General features: G+C 39.7%; 1 protein-coding gene across 3 annotated transcripts in view; it reads left to right on the top strand.

Annotated features, from left to right (window-relative positions):
• The window catches only part of LOC139155540 (collagen alpha-6(VI) chain-like), a 242,177-nt gene that overhangs the window by 28,617 nt on the left and 185,657 nt on the right, over positions 1 to 27,903 (top strand). For 2 of the 3 annotated variants that reach the window (XM_070730718.1, XM_070730717.1), the window contains exons 2-4: positions 2,481 to 2,574; positions 23,010 to 23,627; positions 25,911 to 26,528. In XM_070730718.1, the coding sequence (XP_070586819.1) occupies positions 2,514 to 2,574; positions 23,010 to 23,627; positions 25,911 to 26,528 (1,297 nt within the window). In that variant the 5' untranslated portion in view covers positions 2,481 to 2,513. The remainder of the gene's footprint in view (positions 1 to 2,480; positions 2,575 to 23,009; positions 23,628 to 25,910; positions 26,529 to 27,903) is intronic. The other variant, XM_070730719.1, reaches the window with a different exon arrangement.

The following is a 27,903-nucleotide window of genomic DNA, read 5'->3' as shown; positions in this document are numbered from 1 at the left end:
GCAGCCAGACTAACCTTCACACAGTGGTGGAAAAACAAGGATATACCTCCGAAAGACGCAATAATTAAAAAAATTAAATACTGTGCAGAGATGACAAAATTAACTATACTAGTTAGGAATGAAACAATGTCCTCATTTAATAACTGTTGGGATCCTTTTTACAGTTGGTTAGAGAGAAAAAAAGAATACCACGTTACATAATTGAAATGATGGTTACAAACTCGACCAGATACAAATCCGATATATAGCTTTCTCATATTTTTGGCTATAGTGATAAGAGACTTTAGATATATATAGACAGTATATTTACTACTAAATTTTATAATCTCTATATTTAGATTAATTCAACGCTTGCACTTAAATACCCAGACGACTAACCTGATCCAATGGAATGAGCTAATAAATTAGGAATTGGTTCTCGTTTTCAATACAGCTCCCCCGGACATTCGCCAACCCCTTTACTTTTTCTATCTTCTCTATTTCCTTTGTTCTCTCTACCCTTTTCCCTCTCTTTTTTCTATTCCCTTCTTTCTCACTCTTTCTCCCCTTTCCTACAAATTTTTATGTTCATAAATTGTTATATCATGCTAGGATTTGATTGTTTTCTGTTTTGATCAACTTTTATGTTTTGTATATTTGTAAATAAAAATAATAATTAAAAAAAAGATAAGTCAGATTCTGCAACTAGCCTACAATCAATACAAGATATGATAATAGAACTACAAGATACAATGACAAAAGCACTAGAAGGCAATAAAGATGAAGCTAAAAAACAACACAAAGAATTAAAGACAGAAATGGGAGAAGTTAAAGACAAGATTAAGGGAATGGATGAAAGAATAGTAGACATGCAACAAACATTAAAGGAAAATATACAAAAAATAAAGGTAATAGAAGGGAAGGTAGAAAAGAAGGTAAAGAGGATAGAAGAGAAAAGCGAGACAACAATTAAAAATATGAATCAATCTATTTCACAACTGGAACTAGATCATTCCTCATACAGTTTACGATTTCAAAATATAATCAAAGAGAGAGATGAGAACCTAGGGGAAGAACCTTCTCTGTGGCAGCCCCAGCGCTCTGAAATCAACTCCCGCCAGAGATTCACACTGCCCCCACCCTCCTGGCCTTTCACAAAACCTTAAAAATTAACCTTTGCTGGCAGGCCTGAGGCTGTTGAGCAACACCTCGTTCCAGCTGATGATATGAATGTAGGATTGTGGTTTGAATGAATGTGAATGTTTAGGGTTTTTTTTTTATAACTCTGGGGTTTTAATATTAGTTTTATGTTTGGGTTTCCCTTTGCTGTATCTTGTATTTTATTCCTATTTTTGTAAGCCCCGAGTCTATAGCCCCGAGTCTATAGAGAAGGGCAGCATAGAAATCCAAACAAGCAAATAAATAAATTTTATACTCTTAAGTGATTGTCAAATCTTTTATCCAGTAGACCACAATTTTTCACTGAAAGTAAAGCATCTAATAGCTGCCAGATTTTCAAATGCCTTCTTTCCCAGAATTAATTAAAATAAATAAATAAATAAGTTTTTCAAGATAAGAGATTAAATCACATTGTTCTAGAGCTCATTTTTATTGTTCTATTTGTTGGAACTAAAAATCAGAAACTGGATTTTTTTTTTTAATGGATCCATATATTGTTCAGGAACAAAAGAACTGCAAACTAGTTTTGTACAGTTCAAAGCCTTGTTTTCACTACATTGGACTATATGCCAATTGGGTTATGTAATTCATGCGAAATTCCAAAATAGTTTCTGGTTTTAAAAAATATATTGTATAAAACTTTTTAGGGGAGGGCGGGGGGAGGATGGTCAGAGTCTACAAGATAGCAGGTACATGATCCTGCACTCATCAAATATCACATTTTGCCAACTTGCTACAAATGATTTGGGAGTTTACTATTAATGAAGTCAGACAATTGCCATTAGTAAAGATAATAACACTGGGGTTGCCTAAAATGTCTGTCTTGATTCTAATTTTATTGTTGTTTCATGTTAATGGGAACTAGCTTCATTCAAGGATGTTCAATCATCAGCTTCATATTCTGTTAAATTCTGCCTGCTAAAGGGAATTTCATTCCTGTTCCCATTACAGGGACCAACCATGGTATAAAAATAAAATTAAATCTTCCCTTTGATTTGAAACTGTGGCAGGCTATCAACAATATAGTTATGGGTTAGTATTAAAACTAATGTCATCATTCCAGGTTTGGCCAGGGAATGAAGAGACAAGGGCAGCTAATTTGCAATGCAATGATTTTCAAAGATGGCCTTATTCATCCTGGATGCTTTAGAATTATTGGTCTTATCGGTTGATGAGACTAACAATTGAAATCCAATCTAGCAAGTATCATGCTAGGGACCAATATAGAAAGGCTTTGGTCAGTTGAAGAAACATTTAATTTGAAGATATAAAATGACATTATTATTGATGTTTTGTTGTTTTGTTCTTATTTGTATTTTTAGATTTATTCATTGATCAACTATCACAATCTGAAAATGCTTCTGACTTTCCTCCTTGTTATTCTTGGAACCCAGGCTTCTGAAACACAGCAACCTGGTATTTTATTTTCCTTTTGGAAATTCATCATAATTTATGAATGCAGATTATCCTTATTTGTATTGGTCAATTAAATAGCACAGTTTTTTTGCAGCAAAAATAACCATAGCATGTTAACAATTAAAAATATTGTTAAAAACATTGAATAACTTTGACATTATTACATTCTTTATCAAATTCATAGGTTTGATTTTGAGTGAGAAAAATTTTAGGAAAGTAGAGAAACAAAGAAGCCTCGATTGTATATTAAGTAAATTGGTCAAACTGTATAATGGATTATGTATGACAATTTTAAAAAATGTTTATACTGCTTTTTAATTGCATCCATGAAGTTTACAATAATTAGGCTGGTTTGAGCTCTGAGCTTGGCAATTTGGTTGCAAATGTTTCACATCACCATTCAAGGAGACATCAATAGTGCATTTTGAATTGTGCTCATTGTCAGAATACAGGTCTTTAAATATATTTTTATGAGATGCAAATTAGTCTGAATATTGTTTGTTGGAATTTTTCTGAGTCATGGTCTGGATGGGTTATAGACCAGAATGGTGGGCACACCATTCCGGTGGCAGCAATGGAGTATATAGCTTAGCTCCATTGTTGCAAGGCATGCACACGCTATGCATGCCCAGCCAGTGCGATTCCAGTAAAAAATTACTGTTGGGGGTTTTTTTTGCTTCAGCTCATGCGAGCGGTGAGGTGAATGGGGAGAGTGGAGCAAGCGGCAGGGCGAGCGGCGGTGATCACTTATCTTATTTTGGCCTATTTCTGGCCCTTTTTGTTTCTGTGCATGTGCAGAAGCTGAATCTTGCACCGGCCACAGCCATGGCCACATGCTCCCAGCCCATTCCAGTAGCACTGGGAATGATGGCCCACCCCTGAGGTAGGGGCTTATATTTTTGGAACGCTGAAATATGGCCTTGGGGAGGCTCATTATTTTGGGGGTACAGTAGGCAGTGAGTGTGGGACTAGTTGTCCAGTGGCCGCTGTCTTTCCTCCCTGTCCTTGGCCCTGGCCAAGCAGCTGGCCCATCACAACAGGACTCTGCAAGGCTTCTTATGCCATTGCATGCACAAACTGCAGTACTGCCATGAGCTTCATCATACCGGCATAGCTGTGGGTCCTGCTGCCGTTCATGCATGCAATGGCACAAGACTTGCAGAGTTCTGCTCCGCAAGGCAGCGGCAGTGGCATGACGAGTCTCACAGAGACTCATTTCTGGCTGGTGCAACATGTTGGGCCACAAGACACACATCCTTTTTTTTTTTTTTTAATTAAAATATAGACATATACATCATATATACAGTGTATGGTACATTGCAGAGCATATCGCATAAAAGAGAAAAAAAAACAGAAACAAAAAACAAACAAACAAACAAAAACAGAACAAATAACAGTATCAGCGAATAAGCAGGGGAGTTTTGTTGAAAACGAAAATTAGATCAAGATATTTTTGCTCATTACCATATTTCGAATAGTTTGTCAAAAGTGTTAGATGCCAGAATTGCAATTGACATAGTGTTGAGAGGTTAACAAATAGTAATAGTAAATTTACATAGTTAAATACATATAAAGTCTCATGTAATAGTATTAGATAATAGAATACTTTATACCAGATTTGTAGCAGTTCAAGCTTATTTATAGTTTTACATTCTTAAAGCCTATTGGTCTCGCTTTTGCTTCCTAGCCATTTATATAGAGGGTCCCAACAATTATTAAACGTATCTAACGGTTCATTCCTAACTAGTAGAGTCAGTTTCGACATTTCTGCGCAGTACATTATTTTTCTAATTATTGCTTCATTTGGGGGTAGCTTTTCATTCTTCCACCACTGCGCATAAGTTAGTCTTGCTGCTGTAGTTAAGTGAATGATTAAGTGTGCTTGAGGTTTCGATAGATTTTGTCTGGTTATACCCAATAAAAAACATTCAGGGGTTTTATCAAGTGTTAAATTTAATAATTCTTCAATCCAAATTCCAATCTTATCCCAATATGTTTTGGCTTTGTTGCATTCCCACCATAGGTGGAAATAGGTACCCAATTCTTGTTGACATTTCCAACAATTTGGTGAGTGTTTGTTGTTTAATTTGGTTAACTTAATTGGAGTAATATGCCATCGGTAAAACATTTTGACCAGATTTTCTTTATAAGAGGTGGCAATAGTCAATTTATAGTTCCTAGTCCAGAGTGTTTGCCATTCCTCCTCTTTAATCTCTTTTTTGAGGTCGAGATTCCATTTCTTAACATTAGATTTTGTGTCAAAGGTATCCAAATCATTGTAATTTAGATAGCCGTAAAAGTTTTTGATTATCTTATCTTGGGGGCCTATACATAGCTTATCTAACAGAGCATTTTTGTTTATCCCGGAATTTTTTTTGTCTTTGTTAAATTTAGTCTGAATCTGAAGGTATTCCCACCATTCCACTTTTTGGCCCAAATTTTCAAGTTCTAGCCTTGTTTTAATTGCCCCATTTGGGTTTAGGATGTCTTTATACCTTAATATGTTATTTCTCTTGTGTAAATTAGGGTGTACATAGGCTTCTAAAGGGGCGTACCACATGGGAATTCCTTTGTATAATTTAGTTTTAATTTTTTTCCAAGTGCCAATAAGCGATTTTCTAATCAAGTGGTTAGAGAAGTATTTGTGGGTTGTCGGCTTTTCGTCCCAGAGATAATAATGCCACCCTGAATGGAGGTCGTGGCCTTCTAACTTAAGAAGTCTAGTATTTGATAGACTCATCCAGTCTCTTGTCCAATCTAAAGATGCAGCAATATAGTAATCCTTCCAAATTGGGAGAGCCAGTCCACCCTCTTCTTTCTTTCCTTGTAAATATTTTAGTCGGATTCGGGGACGTTTGTTTTGCCAGATGAAATTGTTGGTTAATTTAGTCAAATTATTGAAAAATTCCTGTTTTAATTGTATAGGGATAGTTTGAAATAAAAACAAAATTTTGGGCAGAGTGTTCATTTTTATGGCTGCAATTCTCCCAAGGAGGGATAGTTGTAAATTCCTCCATTTTAACAAGTCGGCTTTTATTTTGTCCAATAATATATCATAGTTATTTGATTTTAAGCTTGACACTCTGTTTGTCAAATTGATGCCGAGATATTTGATTTTTGTAACAATTTGAATATCCATTTTAGCAGATAAGATATCTTTTTGTGCTTGTCGCATGTTTTTAGTTAGAATTTGGGTTTTAGTTTTGTTTATTTTAAGGCCTGCCACTGTACCATAGTCTTCCAGAACTTCTAATAATTTGGGACCTGATTCTAAAGGATCTTCTAAGATGAATACCAGGTCATCTGCGAAAGCTTGAAGTTTGTAGATTTCTTTCTTACAATTTAATCCCCTTATATCTTCCTTGTCTCTAATAATTCTCGTTAATACTTCAAGGGTTAAAATGAATAATAAAGGGGACAGTGGACATCCTTGTCTTGTGCCTTTGTGTAAAGAGATTTTTGTTGATGTATCTCCATTAAGAATAATATAAGCTGATTGGACAGAGTAAATAGCTTTTATTGCGTTAATAAATTTGGGGCCAAATTCCATATACTCAAGCTGTTTTATCATAAATTTCCAAGACACATTGTCGAAAGCCTTCTGGGCATCAAGAAATATTAACGCCACTTGTTTCTCATTATGGGCTTCATAGTACTCCAGCGTGTCTAACACAATTCTAATGTTATTCTTTAGCTGTCTCCCGGGGAGAAAACCGTTTTGATCTGAATGTATAAAGTAATTTAGAAAACCTTTGATTCTGTTCGCTAAGATAGAGGTGAAGATTTTGTAATCGGCATTTAAGAGAGAGATCGGGCGGTAATTAGATATATCTGTATGGTCTGTGTCTTTTTTGGGGATTAACGCTAGATTTGCTTCTGTCCATGAAGTTGGGATTTTGCCTCTATCTAGAGCTTCATTTAACGTCTCTAAAAGGGCCTTTTCCATTTCTTTAGGAAGATCTTTATATAGTTCTGTGGGGAGTCCATCCGGACCTGGTGCTTTGTTGTTTTTTTGACTTTTTATTGCTTCCTTTAGTTCTATTTCGGTGATCGGTTTATTGATTATATTGACCATTTCTTGTGGTACTTTGGGTAGTTTAGCCTGTTCTAGAGTTTCTTGGATTTTTATATCTTGAGTATCGTTTTGTATAGTATCAGAATATTCATAAAGTTTACTATAGAAGTCGCTAGCAATCATTTTTTTTCTTTCCAGGTCATGGCATGGTTCCCCGTTTTTGTTTTTTAGACAGTTTATAAGTTTCTTTTCTTTTTGCTTTCTGAGCTTGTTGGCTAACCATTTGCTAGGTTTATTGGCATTCTCAAAGTTATATTGGTTAGTTCTTTTTATTTGTTGTGCCCAATTTTGTTGATCAATTAAATTTAGTTGATGTTTAATTTGTAGCATATTCTGTTTAATTTCTTTTTTTAGGGGGGAGTTCTGAAGTTCTTCTTCTAAGGCCCTATATTCTTCTTCTAATTTAGCTGTTTTCTGTTTTTTTTGTTTGAATTCTTTGGCCATGTATGAAATAGCTATCCCTCTAATAACAGCTTTGGCTGTATCCCAAACATTTTGAAGGTTAGTGTGGTCTTTTGGGTTTTCTTGGAAGAAATAGTTCATTTCAGTTTTGAATTTTTGCTTAAAATCTTCCTGACTTAATATAGATTTTTGAAGAGACCATCTACAACACTGTTTAGTTCCTTTCCAAGTAACTTTGAGCGCACTGTGGTCTGAGATATAATTAGGATCTATATCTATCGAATGAATTTTAGTATTAATTTCTGTTGTTGTCCAGACCATATCCAATCTTGACCAAGATTGATGCCTATCAGAATAAAAGGTAAATTTTTTAAGTTTAGGGTTTCTGTCTCTCCAGCTATCTTTCAATTTTAGTTCTTTAATTAGATCAAAAAAGGTTTTCGGTAATATTCTTTTCTTTTGTTTGATCATTTTATCATTCTTATAGTCCAATTCATTGTTAGTTATACCATTAAAGTCACCTAATAAGCAAATATTGTCTGTGGAATGTTCTCTAATGGTATTTAATAGTTTTTTATAAAATTTTTCTTGGCCTTCATTCGGAGCGTAGATATTTATTAAAGTTATTGTATCCTTTTCTATAGTAAGTTCTAAAATTAAAACTCTACCCTCCCTATCTTTATATTTCAATTTAGCTTGAATGTTAGAGTTGATGTAACATATTACACCTCTCTTTTTTTCCCCACACATCCTACCTGACACTTGCAGCTCCATCACGTTCCTAGGCATTGTGTCTAGGGTAGCTTGTTCTGAAAGAAAATGTCTCGCGAGTTCAATCAAACTTCTCTAACTGGCAAGACATTTTCTTTTAGAATGGGCTGCCCTGGACACAACACCGAGGAACATGATAGAGCTACAAGTGACAGGTGAGATGCATGTCAGGTAAGACATGTATCTCGCTATGGGGCAAAATTTGGGGGTGATAGGTTGGATGGGGCAGTAGGCACAAGTCCTACCTGACTTTTATAACTCCATTGCATTTCTCAGAATTATGTCCAGGAAAGCCCATTCTAAAAGAAAATATCTCACGAGTTCATTCAAACTGCTGAGATGTTTTCTTTTAGGATGGACTGCCCTAGACACGATAACGATGAATGTAACAACACTACAAATATCAGGTAGGGTGTGCATCTTGCTGAAGGGTGCAATTTGAGGGTGGGCAAGGCAGGCTACATCCTATCTGGGACTTGTCTCACAGTGGGTTTGAGGATGGGATGTGCCACGCCATGAGAATTCATGGGACTTGATGACCTGCATGGTCCCTTTCAACTCTAACAACAAATAAATAAATCTTACTCTAGTCTGGTCTGGCAGAGAGGAAGAGAGAGAGAAACAGAAAACAGTGGGGCAGAAAGGGAAAGGGAGAGGAGGAGGAAGGGAGAGAGGTAGAAAACAGAAGAGGGAGGGAGAGAGACATTTGCCACACAGTCCAAAACCCTGGGAGTATGGTGGTTGAGATTTGGCATTGTGGTTTTCCTTTGTATGGGTTTAGGGTTTGTGATTGTGGTTTCTTTGTGTGTGGCAAATGGGTCTCTTTCCCTCTCTTTGTTTTCTGTTTCTCTCCCCTCCTCTCCCTTTTTTCTGTCTTTCCCCATTTCCCTGTTTTTTGTTTCTCTCTCTACCTCTTCCATTTTTTCTTTCTTCCCTTCTCCCATTTCCCTCATTTGTTGAGTCTCACAAAGACACATTTGTGGCATCTTTTACCAGTATAGAGCAGGGGAAGAGGGTTGGAGTGACACATGGACCCCCTTGTCAGCTTTTCTGCCATCCCCCTCCTTGCTGGGCATGATAAGGCTTACTGCCCATCCCTTATGGTAGCTACCTAGAGAAGCGACTAGAGAAGCGATGGAGGAAGAGTAAGTCCAAATCTAATCAAACACTTGAAAGAGCTCATATTTAGACTTACAAAGTGGTGCTCAAGGTGGCAAGATGCGCATATCATGCCACCTTGATTGCATCAGTGGAATCCCACCTGGCCCCTATGTTTAGGGTGACCCGCTCCCTTCTTAACCAGGTGGGAATTGGGGAGCCCGTGCAGAGTAGTGCCAAGGATTTTAACACGTTTTTTGCTGATAAAATCGCTCGGATCAGGGTGGATCTTGACTCCAATTGGATAGCAGAGTTGGCTGACAACGAATCAGTCGAGGTGACTGGGGCCCATCCGTGTCCATCTGTCTGAGAGGAGCTTGACCTGGTGACACCTGATGAAGTGGACAAGGCCATTGGAGTTGTGAGTTCCGCCACCTGTTTACTGGATCTGTGTCCCGCTTGGCTGGTTTCGGCCAGCAGAGAAGTGACATAGAGTTGGATCCAGGAGATTGTCAAAACTTCTTTGAGGAGGGGGTCCTTTCTGGCTCCCTACAAGGAGGCACTTGTGCACCCCCTCCTCAAGAAGCCTGCCCTGGATCCAGCCATGCTTAATAACTACCGTCCAGTCTCCAACCTCCCCTTTATGGGGAAGGTTGTTGAGAAGGTGGTGGCGCTCCAGCTCCAGTGGTCCTTGGAAGTAGCCGATTATCTAGGTCCTCAACAGTCAGGATTCAGACGCGAGTACAGCATGGAAACTGCTTTGGTTGCGCTGATGGATGATTTCTGGTGGGCCGGGACAGGGGCTTGTTCTCTGTTCTGGTGCTTTTTGACCTCTCGGTGGCTTTCAATACCATCGACCATTGTATCCTGCGCTGGCTGGAGGGGTTGGGAGTGGGAGGCACTGTTCTCCAGTGGTTCTTCTCCTACCTCTCTGGTTGGTCACAGTTGGTGTTGGTGGGGGGTCAGAGGTCGACCTCTAGGTCTCTCCCTTGTGGGGTACCTCAGGGGTTGGTCCTCTCCCCCCTGCTATTCAATATCTATATGAAACCGCTGGGTGAGATCATCCGAGGGCATGGGATGAGGTATCATCAGTATGCATCTCTAGCCCATGTCCAGTTAGTGAAGTGGTGGAAGTGATGTGTCGGTGCCTGGAGGCTGTTGGGGTCTGGATGGGTGTCAACAGGCTCAAACTCAACCCTGACAAGATGGAGTGGCTGTCCATCTGTCCATCCATTATCCTGGGGGGGAGTTATAAAGTTTTGTAGGCTCTGGTGAGTAGTGTGAGATTGCTGGGGCAGAAGCTGCATAGGATCAGGTTAACAACTCTAGAAGCCTTTTTGGCGATATTGTTGCAGTGAGCTTTGGCATTTAGATCATTTGATATTAGTATTCCAAGGTCTTTTACTGAGTGGTGTTTGGCTGTGAGATTTTGTTTATTCAGTTTATATATGAGGTTCAGATTCTTTTTGCCGATGTGGAGGGCAGAACATTTTCTGGTTGATATTTGAAGTTGCCAGGCGTTAGACCAATCTGAGACAAAGTCGAGGTCTTTTTGGAGAGTGGATGTGTTGTCTGTGGTGTTGAAAAGTTTTACATCGTCAGCAAAAATGACACAGTTGCTTGTGATATGATTGCAGAGGTCGTTGATGTAGAGAATGAATAGAGTAGGTCCTAGTACACTGCCTTGGGGAACGCCACTTTTAACCGGTACAGGGGTGGAAATGGCATTTCCAATTTTGACAACTTGTTGCCTGTTTGACAGGAATGCAGTAATCCAACTGTGGAGGAATCCTGAGATGCCATAGGATTTGAGTTTTAGGAATAGTTTGTCATTGACCACTGAATCGAAGGCTTTGCAAAAGTCAATATAAATTGAATCAATGGATTTTCCTTGATCTAGGTGGGTAGTCCATATGTTTTTGCAGTGAAGTAGTTGAAGGTTGCAGGATAATTTCTTTCTGAATCCAAATTGTTTGTTAGAGAGTAGGTTATTAGATTCTAAGTAAAGGGTGATTGAGTGGTTTATAATTGATTCCATAACTTTACATGAGACGCAGCATAGCAAAATTGGTCTGTAGTTGTCAACGAGAGAAGGGTCTCCTTTTTTGAAGATGGGGATGACTACTGCTTTTGACCATAGCTTGGGGAGTGTGCTGATCCTGAAGGAATTTTGAAAGATGATGCTTAGTGGTTCGGCTATAGTAGAAGAAAGTTTTTTTAGGAAGTATGTGCAAAGACCATCTGGTCCAACTGATAGAGAAGGTTTGAGGTCATGGATTGCTTTTTCAACATGGTCTACAGTGAAGTCTATTTGGAATAGGTCTAGAGTCTTTCTGTTTGTTGTTGACAAAGTTGTAGAAGGCTCGGTTAGATTTGGTGCGAAGGAGATTTTCCTCTTGTTTGCTGTGGTGGTTGAGACATTCTGCTTTTATTTGTTGGCAAATGCTTTTATAGCGTCTTTTGAAGTTGGTTACTTGGCCTTTTTTATTTTTACGCCAGAGAGATCTTTTTTTGGTTTGTAGTTTCCTTATCGAGACAGGTAAGTTATTTTTTTGTTTTACTTCTGGTTGAAGTTAGTGGTACATGTAGTCTGATAAGTCTTTTAACTTGTAGTAAGAATGTGTTGCAGAAATCATCAATAGTGTTGCAGTTAGAAAATATAGTTCGCCAGTTGAGAATTGAGAGATTGGCATCTATGAGTTCGTAGCTTTCCTAAAATTGTACTTAGGTGACACACTATACACGTGAAAGTTATCCTGGTGTAGATTGAGATTGAAGTTAATCATACTATGATCACTGTTGGAAAAAGGTTCTTTTACATGCAAACCATAGATTGCGCTTTTGCTATTACAGAATATGAGGTCAAGACAGCTGTTAAGTCTAGTAATGTTTAATACTAATTGGTCAAGTCCCAGGCTGGTGACGGCATTGTATAAAGGTAGTGTGGATTGGTTCCATGCTGCATTCATTTAAGGTCCAGTTAATGTGAGGTAGGTTGTGGTCACCTAGGAAGATAATGGGGTAAGGGCAGGAGGTTGCCCATGTTAGCAATGAGGTTAATTTGGTTGCATGAGTGATGTTGGAGTCAGGAGCTCTGTAGCATAGTAGGAAGCGAAGTGTGGTATTGAGGGAAAGATCACATATAATGGTTTCTGGGAGGATAAGATCATGTGCAACTTGGATGTTTTTTAGATTGAGTGATTTTTTATAGAATATAGCTACACTGCCTCCTCTGCAGGATTCACGGTCAGACCGAAGGACAAGGTAGTTACTTGATGTGATGATGGAGTCAGGATAGGATGTATTTAGCCATGTTTCACAGACAAAGATCAAATCAAATAAGTTGATGTCAAGAAAGAGGAGGAATTCAGACAACTTGTTAATTATACTTCTTGCATGATTAGTTTACATTTGAGATTAAATTTGGGTTCTGGGTTGTAGTTGGGCTGAGTTGAGTTGAATTTAAATTGGAATGGATTAAGGTTGGATTGAACTGAAGAAGTAAGGGGCGCACTTTCCTATTCTTGGTTGGAAGTACTAGGGATGACAATTTATTGATGAGTGGTGGTGGGTTGGGAAGTGTGGGATGGTTGAGGAGGGATGGGATTTTTGAAGGGAGGGTTATAGGTCTTGGTTTTGATGCACTCAGTGCAGTAGTCTATGTATAGGTTAGTTTCACCAAGCTCAAGACGTCTCTTGAGTTCGGGCCGTAGTTCGCGAGAAAGGATACATTGAAGTAGACTTAGATCTGGTCTGGATCTGAGTTTGTTGTAGTTGTCATTATTTCTGGTGATGGAGTTCATGGTTTTGATGAAGAGTTTTTTGGCAGTTTCATTTTTGCAGACTATCCTACAGAAACGAGGGGCCTTTGATCCATTGCTGTACCTAAATGCAAGGCCGTTTCTAGTAACCTCTAGGACAGGGGTCCCCAAACTTTTTACATAGGGGGCCAGTTCACTGTCCCTCAGACTGTTGGAGGGCCGGACTATAAAAAAAATTATGAACAAATCCCTATGCACACTGCACATACCTTATTTTAACGTAAAAAACAAAATGGGAATGTACTATTTAGAGGGGGGGAAGAAGTCTGAAATTCATACATGTTTATGTTTTGTTTTTAATTTTCTTTTGTTAACATCTGATTGGCTATACAAGGTTTTTTTGGTTTATAGAAAAATGTATTAAAATGTTTATAGAAAAGTATATAAAGAAAGAAGGAAGCACTTTGGCATAATGGTTAATAAGTTAGAAATATAATTGGTGTTGTACTTTTTGAAAGAACATTAAGGAGGGAATTTAATTAAAAGAAAAGTATGTACCTGGATGACAACATTAGAAAAAAACTTTTGCAACTTTTTTGATGATTGATATTAGTTACTGACAAAATACCGCATTTTATTCAGGGAAAATTAGATGGTACATTGTATTGTTTGAATGTATGTTGAAAGAAAAATTTTAAAAAATGTACCCCCCCCCAAAAAAAGTCCTTCCTTCCTCCGCCCCTCCGCCCCTCCATTCATTTCATTCTTCCTTCCTTCCTTGTTCCCTCCATTTCTTCTTCCTTCCTTCCTTCTTCCTTTCCTTCCTTCCTTTTCCCTCCATTTCTCCCTCTTTTCCTCCCTCCCTACTTCTCTCCTTTCCACTTCTCTCTTCCCTCTCCCTTTTTTCCTTTTCTCATTTGTTTTGTTTCCCTCTCCCTCCTTCTTTCCCTCCATCATTTTCTCATTTTTCTCTTTTTCTCTCTCCCATTCCCTCCCCCTCTCACTTCTGTTTTCTCTCCCTCTCTCTCTTGCTTTCTTTCTCTCTCTCCCCCTCCTTCTCTCTTCCTTCCCCTCTTCTTTTTTTTTCTTCCCTGCAATACACCGTGGGGCAGTCGGCTGCAAGCAGAAGCTCCAAGATGGTGGCACCGACGTCGGGTCGCAGTACATTGCTGGGCATGGCACTGGCTCGCTGGCTGGGCTGGAACGGAGGTGCCAGCCCCATGCCCAGTGCAGCGCCAGCAATGTATGGCGTCCTAAAACACATTAAGTCACCACCGGTGCCTTGCAGCCAACCGCCCCATTGCCGCTCCACGGCTACTGCTCAGTGCCCTCCCACTCGACCCACGTTTAGCTGTGCCACCTTCGCGGCTTGCCCTGCTGCCCCACGCCCGCCAGAGCTGCTGGCTGTTGGTCCCTTGAAGCTGCCGCTGCCACCCACTACGGAGATCCCTTTGCCCAAACGGAGGCGGCGGCGGCGGTTCCAAGGTACCAAGAGCCGGTCTTTCTCGGCGCTGAATTGTTGCAGCCTCTGAGGCCGCCTCTGCTTCCGGGCGAAGGGATCTCTTCGGTGGAGAAAGGAAGGAAGCCAAAGGAAGCTCATCTCAACGAGGACCGGCTGTGGGTCCCTTGAAGCTGCCGCCGCCGCTGCCACCCACTGCGGAGATCCCTCTGCCTGAATGGAGGTGGCGGTGGTGGGTTCAAGGGACCAACAGCCGGTCCTTTTCGGGGCTGCGTTGCTGCAGCCTCCGAGGCCGCCCACTGAGGAGATCTCTTCGCCCGGAGGCGGAGGCGGCCTCAGAGGCTGCAACAATTCAGCGCCAAGAAAGACCGGCTCTTGGTCCCTTGAACCCACTGCCTCCGTTCAGGTGAAGGGATCTCTGCAGTGGGCGGCGGCAGCTTCAAGGGACCTACAGCCGGTCCTCGTTGAGCTGAGCTTCCTTTGGCTTCCTTCGAGGAGGCAGGTGAGCTTTGCAGCTTTGCCTCGAAGGAAGCCAAAGGAAGCTCAGCTCAGAGGTGGGCCTGAAGCAGCAGCCACCGCCGCCTACTCTGCCCTGCGCTTCGGCCGCGCCGGGGCCAAGTAAACTGAGGCTAGGCCCATTGTCCCCAGCTCCAAGTGCAGCTCCAAGTGTCCTGGGCAGAGGACAAGCATCGGGAGGGCCTCGCCGTCGCCTGGCCGGGGAAAAGCTCCCCTCCCCGCGATCTGGGATGGCGTGGCCGTTAGCAAGTTAGTGCGCAAGCGCTCTTGATGGCTTGTTTACTGCCCCTCCAGACACTCTTGCAGGGCTTCCAGGCTCCCCGCAGGCACTCTCCCACTCTCTCTCTCCCTCTCTTTCTTGCGTTATTTCTGTCTCTCTCTCACTCACTCCCTTTCTATTTCTCCCTCTTTCTCTCTCTCTCTCCCTCTCCGCAGCAGACCCCCCCCCAACGCCAAAAGTGCCCAAACGCGCGCAAACCTCACCGGTGCAAAAAAAAGGGCAAAAAAGCGGCACTGGAGGGACCAAGATGGTCTGCAGCTGAGCGTCTGGAGGAGGAGGAGGCGGAAAGCCAGGGGGCGGGGAGGAAAGTAATTGGCCAATTTCTTTCTCGCCTTTAGGGAGAGGAACTGTTGCTGCTCTGCCATAGGGTGCTTTCCTCCCCGCCCCCTGGCTTTCCTCCTCTTCATTGCCACTGCCAGACACTCAGTAGCAGAGTGGAGGGGAGATTTGGGAACTTAGTATATAGATGGTAAAATGATGTACGCTGCCGCAGGCCAGGTAAATAGCCTCAGCAGGCCGCATCCAGCCCACGGGCCGTAGTTTGGGGACCGCTGCTCTAGGATGTCATCAGGGGCAAAAGTTTGAGGATGTAGGCGGTGGATGATGTTGCGTATATTTGTTAAATCAGATTCCCCATTTTCCTCAAGGCCAAAAAGGATGGCATTCTGTTGCTTTTGTTTGCGCTCCATGGCATTTTTTACAAGGGTGGGGATGTTAGTAGTTGAGCTTGCAGGTAAAGATTGTGGAGAACTTGGTGGAGTATAGACAGGTGGTGGTGGGATAGTATAGTGTATTTGATTTGATGGTTTATCTTTTATCAGATCTTGGATAATTTTTTCAATGGAAGCAAGCCGTGGTTCTATGTTTTCTATGTATGATTGTTCAGTTTTTGTTATTGCTTTTAGGGAGAGGATCTCATCAGACAAGTTGCAGAGTGAGTCAGGTTTGGGAGTACAAGATGAGCAGAAATAATAGAACGAGGAATTATCTTGAAGAAAGGAGGCAATTTGTTTATTTATGTTAAGGCAGGTATGGTGTGCTAATTTGTTGCAGGAGTGGCATTTTTGGGATTTTTCTTGTATAATAATTGAGTCATTGCTCTTAAAGCATAGGTTGCTGATGTTATTTGCCTGGGAGTTTTGAGCCTTTTTTTGCCGGGCATATTCGGTCACTGGGTTTATTGCTTTGCCACTTGTAGCTTTATTGTTTTGTATCACTCTGGTCGGGGAAGGGAGCGATGGAATGTGAATGGCAAGAGATGCTTGAGGGTTTCTTCTCTTACACGGTAAAATAAGAGTTAATTGCAGTTTGAGGAGCTACTTATTGTAGAGCTGCTAATTGCAGTTTGCAATTTTAAAGTTGGAAGGAATGTGTTTTCAGAGTCTTCTGTTTTACTGGGGATCAGGCGTCTTCCAGGGTCCTTCACTAGCAGCTAGACTCTGGCGTTAGCAGGGTCTTTCGCTGCAGGCTGGGCTCCTACCGCTGAGTGTCTCAGCTAGGAATTTTAAGATCAGGTAATTAATGATGGCTCTGTACAGCTGGGGGTCAGGCGTCTTCTGAAGTCATTTTGCAATGGCTGGACTCTTTTTAATGTTTATTCAGAGTCCTTTCGCTGTTGACAGGATTCCTAACGCTGAGTAAGTGGGGGCGCTGGTGAGTTCAGGACAAGTTTTGCATGGGTTGGGTGTTTCTGGTTTGCTCTATTGGGTTCTGGTCACATGATCACTTTTGTCCTTGGACAGCCACGTGGTTTGTTTGCCCGTAATGGTGACCATTCAATTCCCTGGGGTCCGAAAAAGTCACGTTGGGGCTGGAGGGGCTCTGAGGAGGTAGCTGAGGGGCTCAGAGGGGATCCAACTGGCCTTAAGAGGCTCCGCCACTCTTAAGTGGATGAAGCAGGGTGTAAGGTTGTTGGAGGGGCCACTGAGGGGTTATGAAGGGATGGAGGGGTCTGCATGATATTGGGTGCTCAGGGAGGAATCAGCCAGGGCGTCAGGGGCTTTCTTCCTCTCCAACTGGCCTCGATCGCCTGGATTAACTCCCCTGCCTCTTGTAATCTTGAGGTTGATGCTCCCTCCTTCCCTTCCTGCCGCGACCATCTCCTCTGTCTCTGTTTACCCATTGCCACTCCTCCTGCCCCCGAAAGTTATCAAGACTTACTTTGCAGTTTGACTCTCCTTGCAGCTTGAAGGTGGGATATCTGTCCTTTCCCCCCCCCCCCCCCTTTATTCTTTCCCCGGTTTGCAGTCTTTCTCCCTGGTTATTTATGTCTCTTTTTTTGTTCTCGTTTTGAAACTCCTGAGCTCTTTCTCACACTACTGTTGCTGCTTCGTACTCCCTCTAATATAATAATAATTTTTTTAAATATTAGATTTGTGCTTTGTATTTTGTTGTGAGCTGCTCCAAGTCTTCGGAGAGGGGCGGCATACAAGTCTAATAAATTATTATTATTATTACCCATCCTTTTTAGAGATGCAATTTGGGGGTGGCAAGTGAAGTAGGAGAGAAGTGAGACTGTCTCACCTGCCACTCCTCTTGATAAACAGATGGCAAATTGCTGTTTCCATTTGGACATGTTGGCATAACAAAATAAGTGTTAGGTCAGTGGTGCCCCTAACAACCCACTTCTTGCCATAGATCATGAACCATGCAGCTGGCCTGTCTTTCATTTTGCTGCGTGAAGCAGTTTGGCATGAAATAAGAGTTCGGTCAGCAGCAATCCTCATGACCCACTCTTTGCCATAGATTACAAGCCATGCCACTGGCCTGCCATTAATTTTGCTGCAAGAAGCAGTTTGGCATGAAATGAATGTTAGATCAGCACTGCGTCTCACGACCCACTCCCTGCCATTGACCACAAGGTGCATTACTGGCCAGCTGCTCATTTTGTGATACAGCAAACAGTGTAAATGGTAGGGTCTGGCTGCAAATGTGCTTAAGTAGTGGGGTTTATTTTCAGGAGGGAATTATTTCCATTCATTGGCTAAAAAGACTAATAGGCCTTATTGTCAGGACATGTCTTATTTTTGGGGAAATACAGTATGGTTGTGAAAGCTAGACCATAAGGAAGGCTGAGCACCAAAGAATTGAGGCCTTTGATTTATCATGCTTTTCCCTCCAAGAGTCTTTCAAGCCAAATTCAGTTATCATTTCCCAGAAAGTTTTAGGAAGGTTTTTCTTTTTTAAAATATTTCTCTTGCCTTTGTGATCTAACATTTTATCAGCCACCACATTAAAATCTCCTAGTAAAATTATATTTTCCAAATCTAATTCAATAATTTTTTCATGCAAATTATTGTAGAATTCAATTTGTTTTTCATTGGGCGGATAAATTACTATTAATGTAAGGGGGGGTTGTTCATTTTCTAGTTCTATTATTAAGATTCTTCCATCCTGATCTTTGTATATTTCTTTTGAATTACCGTAATTGCTTTTTTCACATATATTGCTACTCCTTTTTTTTAATCAGCTAAGGAAGCATACAGTATCCCCAATTTCTTATTTTCTAATAGACCCAAATTTTGTTTATGAATGTGTAGTTCCTGCAAAGCAATAACGTCAATTTTTATCTTGTTTAATTTTGCAAATATTAGTCTTCTTTTATTAGGGTTGTTAAGTCCATTTACGTTAATAGATGTTATTCTTATTTCTTCTGACATTTATTGTTAGTAGTACAGTGATACCTCATCTTACAAACGCCTCGTCATACAAACTTTTCGAGATACAAACCTGGGGTTTAAGGTTTTTTTGCCTCTTCTTACAAACTATTTTCACCTTACAAACCCACCGCCACCACTGGGATGCTCCGCCTCCAGACTTCCGTTGCCAGCAAAGCGCCCATTTTTGCACTGCTGGGATTCTCCTGAGGCTCCCCTCCATGGGAAACCCCACCTCCGGACTTCCGTGTTTTTGTGATGCTGCAGGGGAAACCCAGCAGGGGAATCCCAGTAGCGTAAAAACAGGCGCTTCGCTTGCAACGGAACTCTGGAGGTGGGGTTTCCCAGCAAGGGGAGCCTCAGGGAAATCGCAGCATCACAAAAACACAGAGAGGTGGGGTTTTGAGAACTTCGGTGTTTTTGCGATGCTGCGATTTCCCTGAGGCTCCCCTCGCTGGGAAACCCCACCTCCGGACTTCCGTTGCCAGCAAAGTGCTCATTTTTGTGATGCTGGAATTCCCCTGCTGGGATTCCCCTGCAGCATCGCAAAAACACAGAAGTCCGGAAGTGGGGTTTCCCATGGAGGGGAGCCTCAGGGGAATCCCAGCAGTGCAAAAACGGGCGCTTCGGCTGGCAAAAGGGGTGAATTTTGGGCTTGCACGCATTAATTGCTTTTCCACTGATTCCTATGGGAAACATTGTTTCACCTTACAAACTTTTCACCTTAAGAACCTCGTCCTGGAACCAATTAAGTTTGTAAGACAAGGTATCACTGTATTTCTGATTTCTTGTTTCTCTTAGTCTTCTCTCCTGCTGTTCTTGTTGTTCTTGCCTCCCTCCCCTCGACTCTCCTTTTCTTCAAGTGATTCTTCCTCCTCCTGACTTGGCATCTCCAGTTCCTCTCTGCTGCCCCTACTTTCCTTACTGACCTGTTCTTCATAAAGTAAATCATTTTCTTCACAAAACTGTCTTGCTTCCTTTACTGTATCTAGTCTGACTTTTTTTCCTTCCATGTTATCATCATTCCTTCTGGTAGAAGCCACCTAAACATCACACTCCTCTGAATTAATTTTCTCACTAAGAATTGATATTGTTTCCTAATTTCGCAAACTATTCATGGTATTTGTTTCAAAATTATTATCTCTTTTCCCTTGTATGCTATTGATTGATTATGTGACCACTTGTAAATTTCATCTTTAATCACTCTTCTGGAAAATTTAAAGTGTACCTCTCGCGGTAGATGGTGCCTTCTTGCATAGTTCATATGTACATGGTATAGTTCATCTATTTCACACATCATCTCTTGTTGGTCTTTGTGTACAATTTTTGCTAAAATTTCTATCATTTTTTCATTGAGGTTTTCATCTTTTTCTTCAATAATATTTTGGAATCTTAGACTGTTCTAATTGTGCGATGGCTTGTTCCATATTTTTTGTGGTCCTCTCACTTTTTTCTTCCATCTTCTCCACCTTCTGCTCCACTTTTCCCACTTTGTCTTCTATTACCGTTATCTTTTGTTCATTTTCCTTCAATGTTTGTTGAATATCTACTATTTTTTCATCAATTCCCTTAACTTTGTCTTTAACTTCTCCCATTTATATTTTTAATTCCTCATGTTGTTTTTTTAGCTTTTTCTCTGTTATTCTCTAATGCTTTTGTCATGGTTTCCTGTAATTGTATTAACATTTCTTGTATCGATGGTGGCTAGTCGTAGACCCTGATTTTTCTTTCGTTAACATAGTATCAAGAGTCTTTTGATGTATTGGTGAATCTAAATTTGTTGTTGATGTTTGCTTTTTTGCAACTTTCATTGTTGTAGATGTGCTTGTCATGCTTAAAGATCTTCATAGATTTTTCCACAATAACATAAGTTTTCCTTAATTATCTAATCAATTATATTTTGTCTATAGAAAACAGTGTTAAACAATTTTATCAATACCAATTTTCTTAAACTTACTTACTTAATCCTTATATAAATTCTAGAAGATAATTAAACTTTTTGCAGATAGAAAAGAGAAGAAAAAAGCTAATATATGGTTTATATGAATTATATTTCTAAATAACTATTATTCAATCCCAATCCCAAATTAATCCTAAATTACAAAGTTTATATATAATCCTAAATTATTTACTTATTTAATTATTAACTGTATTAACTTTATATTGAAATATAACACACACACACACATATATATGACGGTCTTGGTATATTCGGGTTTCTTCCCATGTAGGATTTAGAGCTTTCTGGTGACATTTCAATGAGATTCGTCAAAATGTCACCAGAAAGCTCTAAATACTACACGGGAAGAAACCCAAATATACCAAGACCATCATATCTGTACCCAGGAAAATCTACGAAAACATATATATTCGACACAAAAATATGTAAACATATATATGTATATATGTATCATATATTTTTTGCTGAAATTTTAAAATTAAGGGAGACTAGGATGGCACCATTTCCTTGATAACTCTACTATTCTTAGAAATTTATATATATTTGCCGGATCAAATACCAGTAAGGGTGTGGCTAGCTGATGAGGCCAGAACAAGGCCGAAATGGTGCCATCCTAGTCTCCCTTAATTTTAAATTTTCAGCAAAAAACATGTGATACACACACACACACACACACACACACACACACACACATATATATATATATATGTTTCTTAGAATAGTAGAGTTAGCAAGGAAATTATAAAAAATAGGAATAGAATTTAGGAGGCAGAATTCATGTATAGTGTAATCCAAAGGTCAAAAAAAAGGAGTAAAAAATCAAGCCGGGGGGGGGGGGTGAAGAAAAGAAAACGTTTTAATGATTACTCATCTTGGGGGCATCAAAATATATAAAGTATTTTAAAATGGCAAAAGGGACAAAAAGGAAAAAAAGAAAGATAAAAAGTGAAAAATCTGGAAAATAGATGTACATGCACAGCATTCAACACAAAAAAGAGAAGAAAAATATAGAAAAAGTATACTAAGAAAAAAAACCTCTTTGATATGATTCAAATCCTTATTCAGTTCCTTATTTCAGTCCTTATTTTATATCTCTTATAATCTTCTGAAAAAGTAAAAACTAAGAAAGGAAAAGAAAAATATAAAAAGGAGGGGGGAAAAGAAAAAATCTTTGACAAATGAAAATGGGGAGAGACAAGAAGAGGAGATAAACAGCCCAAATAAAATTGTATATGTAAATCTTCTTCTGTCAATCTTCTATACTTCACACTTTTCCCACGTGTCAAAAGACTTTCATTTTCTGCTCAGTCATTCTCTTGCTACAACTAAAGTTTCAATGGCGCCTGCAATTGGTAACCTGCGGATCTTTTATCTCCGTTCCTTGCTGCTTGCTCCAGTATTTAAACTGATAGTCTCTCTCTCCTCTGATACAAGTTCGCAAGGTAATAGATTTTATTTCTTTTCTTTTCAAATTCAATCAAGTAAAGTGGGTTACATACCACATAAGCAATTTTTCCAGCTGTCTGTTTAGAATTCTTTCGTCTTCCGGGGTATTAATTGCGGTCCCTCCAATCTCTCTTCCTTTTTGCCTCTAATACTAAATTCTACAAGTACCTGGGGGTTCTCAATCTCCATTAACTTTTAATTTCTTCTCTGATGGATCTTGTTTTCTCCGATTTACTTTCTAACACTTTTCTCCTTCCTGCTGTATGGCTGCTCTTGCTTCGGCCAGTCACCAAAATGCTGGTTCTTTTCAAGTGAGGTTCGGGGGTTATTCCTCACCCTCCAAGGCAATGGCGATTTGCCTTGTGAGCTACGGATATTCCCCTACAACGATCTGAGCCCTATGAGCCTGATTGCACTGAAAAAATAGTACTTCAAATGAAAAAAGGGAGGTATGTGAGCAGAGCTCTGCTCTTCTACCTCCTAGTGCAGTTGCATCGCCACCAGATGCCTCTATGGTATTGGAGAAGAATCCAGTGAGTCCCTTGGACTGCAAGGCAATCAAACTGGTCAGTCCTAGACAAGATCAACCCTGACTGCTCTTTAGAAAGCAAGATCCTGAAAATGAAACTCAAATACTTTGGCCACCTAATGAGAAGGAAGGACTCACTGGAGATGATCCTAATGCTGATGACAGAGAATGAGGTAGCTGGATAGAGTTACTGAAGCAGTCAGCATGAGCTTAAATGGACTCTGGGGAATGGTAGAGGATAGGAAAGCCAAGAGGAACATTGTCCATAGGGTTGTGATGGGTTGGACCTGACTTTGTGACTAACAACAAAAAAGGTATTTAAGGGCCAAGCACAATTCAAAAAGGCACTGATGTGGCTGATCCTTGAATGTTGCCAAGCTTAGAGCTCAAACCAATAGCCTAATTACCAACCCAAGTGATTGATGTTCACACATGTTTACAATAATGTTTTATACATTAACTTTTGTTTGTTTTTGCTGTAGCCTCTGAGTCTATAGATGTTGTCCTTCTGATTGACAGCTCTAATACCCTCGGCAGACAAGGTTTCCTCTCATTAAAAAATTATGTGAATAGAATGATCAACAATCTTCCAATAGGGCCAAATAAATATCGCCTTGCACTTGTCCAATACAGTGATGATATCCATGTTGAATTCCAGCTGGATGATTTCAGAGGAAAAAAACCTATGCTGAACCATGTTAAAAAGAATCTTTCATTCCGGGATGGCCCTTTAAGGACTGGTAATGCAATACAAAAGATCCACAAGACTATTTTCAAGGCACCAAGAAGAGACAGACAACAGGTTTTGATAGTTACAACTTCAGGGGTATCAGAAGATGATGTGGAAGGACCTGCCACATTAATGAGAGAAGATGGGATAAAAATAATTGCTTTAGGAATGCCGAGTGCACCTGAGCAAGTGCTGCAGTCAATGGCTACACATCCATTCAGTTACCATTCTGATACACTAAAAGATCTCCAAACATTTTCCTCGAATATATTGTCTGTCATTGAATCAGCTGTAGCAATAAATGGGAACTTAGTCATCTCCACAGTTACCACACCAAGTACAACTTATGCTCATAGCATACCCATAAAAGGTAAAAGAAATAATGCAGTACATTATCACAAATATCATTAGATTAACCATGAAGATTTGGGACAGAGATTTTAGAACATCAGTTGGAGCATCCTGGAGCAATTATTATTTAAAGAAAAAGATCCCTGACTGAGCTTGTGTAAGAAAAATTGTGGTTCTCCAAAATCTACTTTGAACTTTACTTCATTGACAGTTGAATTGTTGCTATATTGTATGCAATATTTGAGAACACATGTAATAATTAGATTAAAATCTATAGGTTTTTTTGCCAAATTGTAATTCTTAATGAAAGAAGTAATTTTATTTACTGAGAAAAGGTATAATGCAAATTCACTTATCACTTGAGATAATTGCAGGCCTGCATTGTTGGAAAAGCACAATTTTGGAGAAGCCAAGTAGTTGACTTCCACTCCTAGATTCTCCAACCAGTGTGAGAAACACTGGTATATGGCATAAATGTATTATTCATCTCATGCCATTCTGGAATTGGAGCTCATACAACATCTTTTGGGAGGATAGGATGCTTTTTTTCCTCCTTTCATTTCTTTAGGGGGGATCCAGAGATTAAATAAATTACTTTCCATTTCAGATATCTAGGATCCATGATTTCTAGATAAATCTCAAGAACAAAATGGTGATGTAGTATGGTACACATTGAAGGGCCTACAGAGGAAGATTTTCTTTCTTTTCTAATACTGAACTTCTTCCTCTAAATTTAGTCTTTCCAATAGGAGGGAAGTTAGAATTTTAAAATAATTATATTTTCCTAATTGTGATAATCATTTTCAATAAATCTTACATATACATTTTGCAGGAGGATCACTTTGTAAATAGTCATGGTCCAGGGCAGGTCAGTTAAAAACTTTTTTCTTGCATCATAGTCACAAAAACCTTCCTTAGGATGGTTCCCTAAGGCTAGACTATAGTATCAGGAATTTGATTATTCTCCATTATTTTCATTTACATATCACTCATCCAATTTCACTTCTTCCCTTGGCTCCTGCCTGCACTTTTTCTAGCCCTAGAGGCTGTTTTTCATACCTCATATCCTACTTTTCACTTCAGTCCTGATCAGGAGAAGCAATCCCTAGGAACGCATTATTATTTTCTTGGGTAGCTCACTCTTAGGGGGCAAATTAAAGAATGTGAGACTATGTTGTACATGTTCTTATAAAATAACTGCTGTAGGAGATGTTAGAGTAGCATTTTGCAGAAGCTGTATAGCCCAACCAGCCAGACACAGAGCAAGATTGGAATCTTGAATAAATACAATATAGCAGGAATTCTTGAGAAAATATTTTACTTCTTCATAGCAAAAACTATTCTATCTATTTACACTATAACTATCTTACTAGTACAATACAGACAATAATCCAACCACAAATTCACAAGAAGCCACAGAACAAATCACCCATGATAAGCCATAAGCCACACCTATGCAAAGGTGCATTTCTTTTTATACATTTATCCACCAATCAGGTTGTAGCACATTTTGTAGATTCATGGTGACTCATCATTCTTTACTTGTTACAATCATTATATTAATTATAATCTTTCTTCCTGCATTGGAATATTACATCATGTCAGTACTAATCTTGACAGGAGATTCGGGGCAAGAAAAGTACTGTAATAAATATATCATGTCACTTTTCTAAAAGCACATTTGTGCAAAGGTAGTCTAGTTGCTCAGAAATATTTTCTTAGGTTTTTTTATGGTTCACATCTAAAGGTAAAGAATTTGAGTACTAATAGTCTAAATGTTTAATGAATGGAACAGCACAGCACAGCAGAACAGAACAGAACAGGACAGGACAGGACAGAACAGGTTGGAAGGTATCATGGAGGTATTCTAGTCCAGCCCCCTAATCAAGCAGATGAACCCATACTATTTCAGATGTGACTATCTAGTATCTTCTTAAAACCTCTGATGATGGAGTGCCCACCATTTCTGAAGGTAAGCTGTTCCACTGGTTAATTGACCTTACTGTTTAGGAAGTTTCTCTTAATTCCAGAATGCTTCTCTCTTTAGTTAGTTTCCAACTATTGTTTCTTCTCCTGTCCTCTGTTGCTTTGGTGAATAATATGACCCCCTCTTAATATGTTTAAATGGTATCCATACAAAACCCATAGGAATTTCTGGTTTAAAACGTTCTGTGCTAGCATTTTTTTTTAAAAAAAATTTTTTAATGTATTGGCAAATGTCAATTGGAAAGCCTGCAAAAAAAAAAGAGAAACTGTTAAGAAAAGAAAGTTAATAATATGGTGTGTTCTTTTTGTGTTGCAGTTGCGGATTGTTCTGATGATTTAATTGCAGATATTGTGTTTGTGGTCGATGAAGCCGTTTCACCTACAAATAGTGAATATATTGTATCTTTCTTACAAAACACAGCAACCTCTCTTGATGTAAAGAAAAGCTGCATCAGAATTGGTCTAGTGACATACAGCAATGAGTCTCGTGTACTTTCTCAACTGAACACAGAAACAAAGATAAACGATCTTGTATTTAAAATCAAGAGCTTTTCTCCCAGGGGAGGAAAAGCTAAATTAGGTGCTGCCTTAAACTTTACCAGAGAATTTTTTTTTACTGAAAGTGCTGGAAGCAGACAAACAGTAGGTGTGGAACAAATAGCTACCATCATCACCCACAGACCCTCTGAGGATAGTATAACTGAAGCATCGAGTCTCCTTTTGCAGAAGGGTGTGACTGTATTTGCTATAAGCATTGAAGGGGCTAATATTACACAGTTAGGGGGAGTAGTATCCTATCCCCCAAATAGAAATATTATAAAAGTTGACCATTTTTCAAACCTGGCAGATAAGTCTAAAATTTTTAAGGAGAAACTGTTTGATCACCTGTATATGTTTTTTGCCCAAGCTGAAAGAACAGAAGAGTTCCGATCAGGTAATATCATTGATGAAATGCATGACACCTAATTAAATCAACTGAAAGTATTTGAATACTTGTTTTGCTTTATCTTGTTTTTAAACCACTCAACTCTATCAATCTTGCCTTTTCTCTCATTTTTCTCTCATTCTGACAAATCCGTGTCCATTGCAGTTGGGTGACTAAAATTTGAATTAATTTTGAGAGTCAGTTTGCTTAAAGCACCAAGCTAGAAAGTGGAAGAACTTGAGTCTTATTTTGAACTGGGTGGTTTTGGGCCACTCTCTCAGCACTCCAATCTTTTTATTATCTGCTATTGATTATCTGAATGGAAGATATTTTCATTTAAATTATTTTTAGTTTTGCTTTTAATTTTTATTGTGCATTATTAAATTTTAAATCATCAAATGTTTTAGATTGCAATGAGATTCAAAAGCAATAATAAATGATTGAATAAATAAATAATGCCAGTATTATGAAATCCCAAGTCAGAAGTTCTTGAAATCTTAACAAAAAATGTCCATATCCTTCAGAGATATCACTTAATGTTTTCTGGCATTCCTTCTGACTTCCAAGTTAGAATGCAGAGAATAGGGTGCTCTTTCAGGTGACTCCACCATTTATGGTTGACTCATGTCTTTCCTGGCTCCTTCAGAGATCTTCAGTGTGTTTGACAAAGTGGTTTGAGAGGAAAAATGTATGCCACCTGATCCTAATAGACTTCTTCTTAGTTTTTGACATCATTATGTTATCTGTTGTTGTTGGCTCATGGCCAGCTCCTCTGGTCACTGATTTTAACTCAGAGGAGCCCAGTCCGTCAGATCAAAGAAGACATGTCTGGCTTCATGAAGAGTCAGACAATGAAGGGGATGGAGAGGTTGATGTGGAAGATGAGGCAGAGAGACTTGCAGAGCCTGTAGGATCTCCAGTCACAGCCTCATCTGAGTCAGATGAGGAAGGAGTGATGGATGATCCCATCCTAAATGTCAGGGTGCATAGAATGCTGGGACACCAAGAACAGCTGGGCAGATGCAGACGGAAATTATAAGGCACAACTGTCAGCAATCAAGGAAGCTGCTGCAGGGTTAAAGGGGGAAGGGCTGTGTAAAGCAGTGTGGGAAATTATCGTTCAGATTTTAGACAGAGATATTGACACTTCGTGGTTTAGTTTTTCCTTTGGACAATTTTGGAATTCTCAACACTCAAGCCAAGTGAGTAATTGGCTGAAGTAAGCCAGAAAGACTTTTGTTGCCAGCTTGAGTCGTTAACCCTGACCCTTGGACTCATAAACAAGCATTCATTTTGCAATTGCTGTGGCTTTTATCCAATTTTGTACATAAAGAAACCTTTGTCTTTTGTAAGCTTCTGTGTGTGTGTGTGTGTGTGTGTGTGT

This window comes from Erythrolamprus reginae, unplaced genomic scaffold (genome assembly GCF_031021105.1).
Source record: "Erythrolamprus reginae isolate rEryReg1 unplaced genomic scaffold, rEryReg1.hap1 H_29, whole genome shotgun sequence".
NCBI lineage: Eukaryota > Metazoa > Chordata > Lepidosauria > Squamata > Dipsadidae > Erythrolamprus > Erythrolamprus reginae.
Note: the sequence above shows the minus strand (reverse complement) of the source record. Positions and strands in the feature narration are given on the sequence as shown.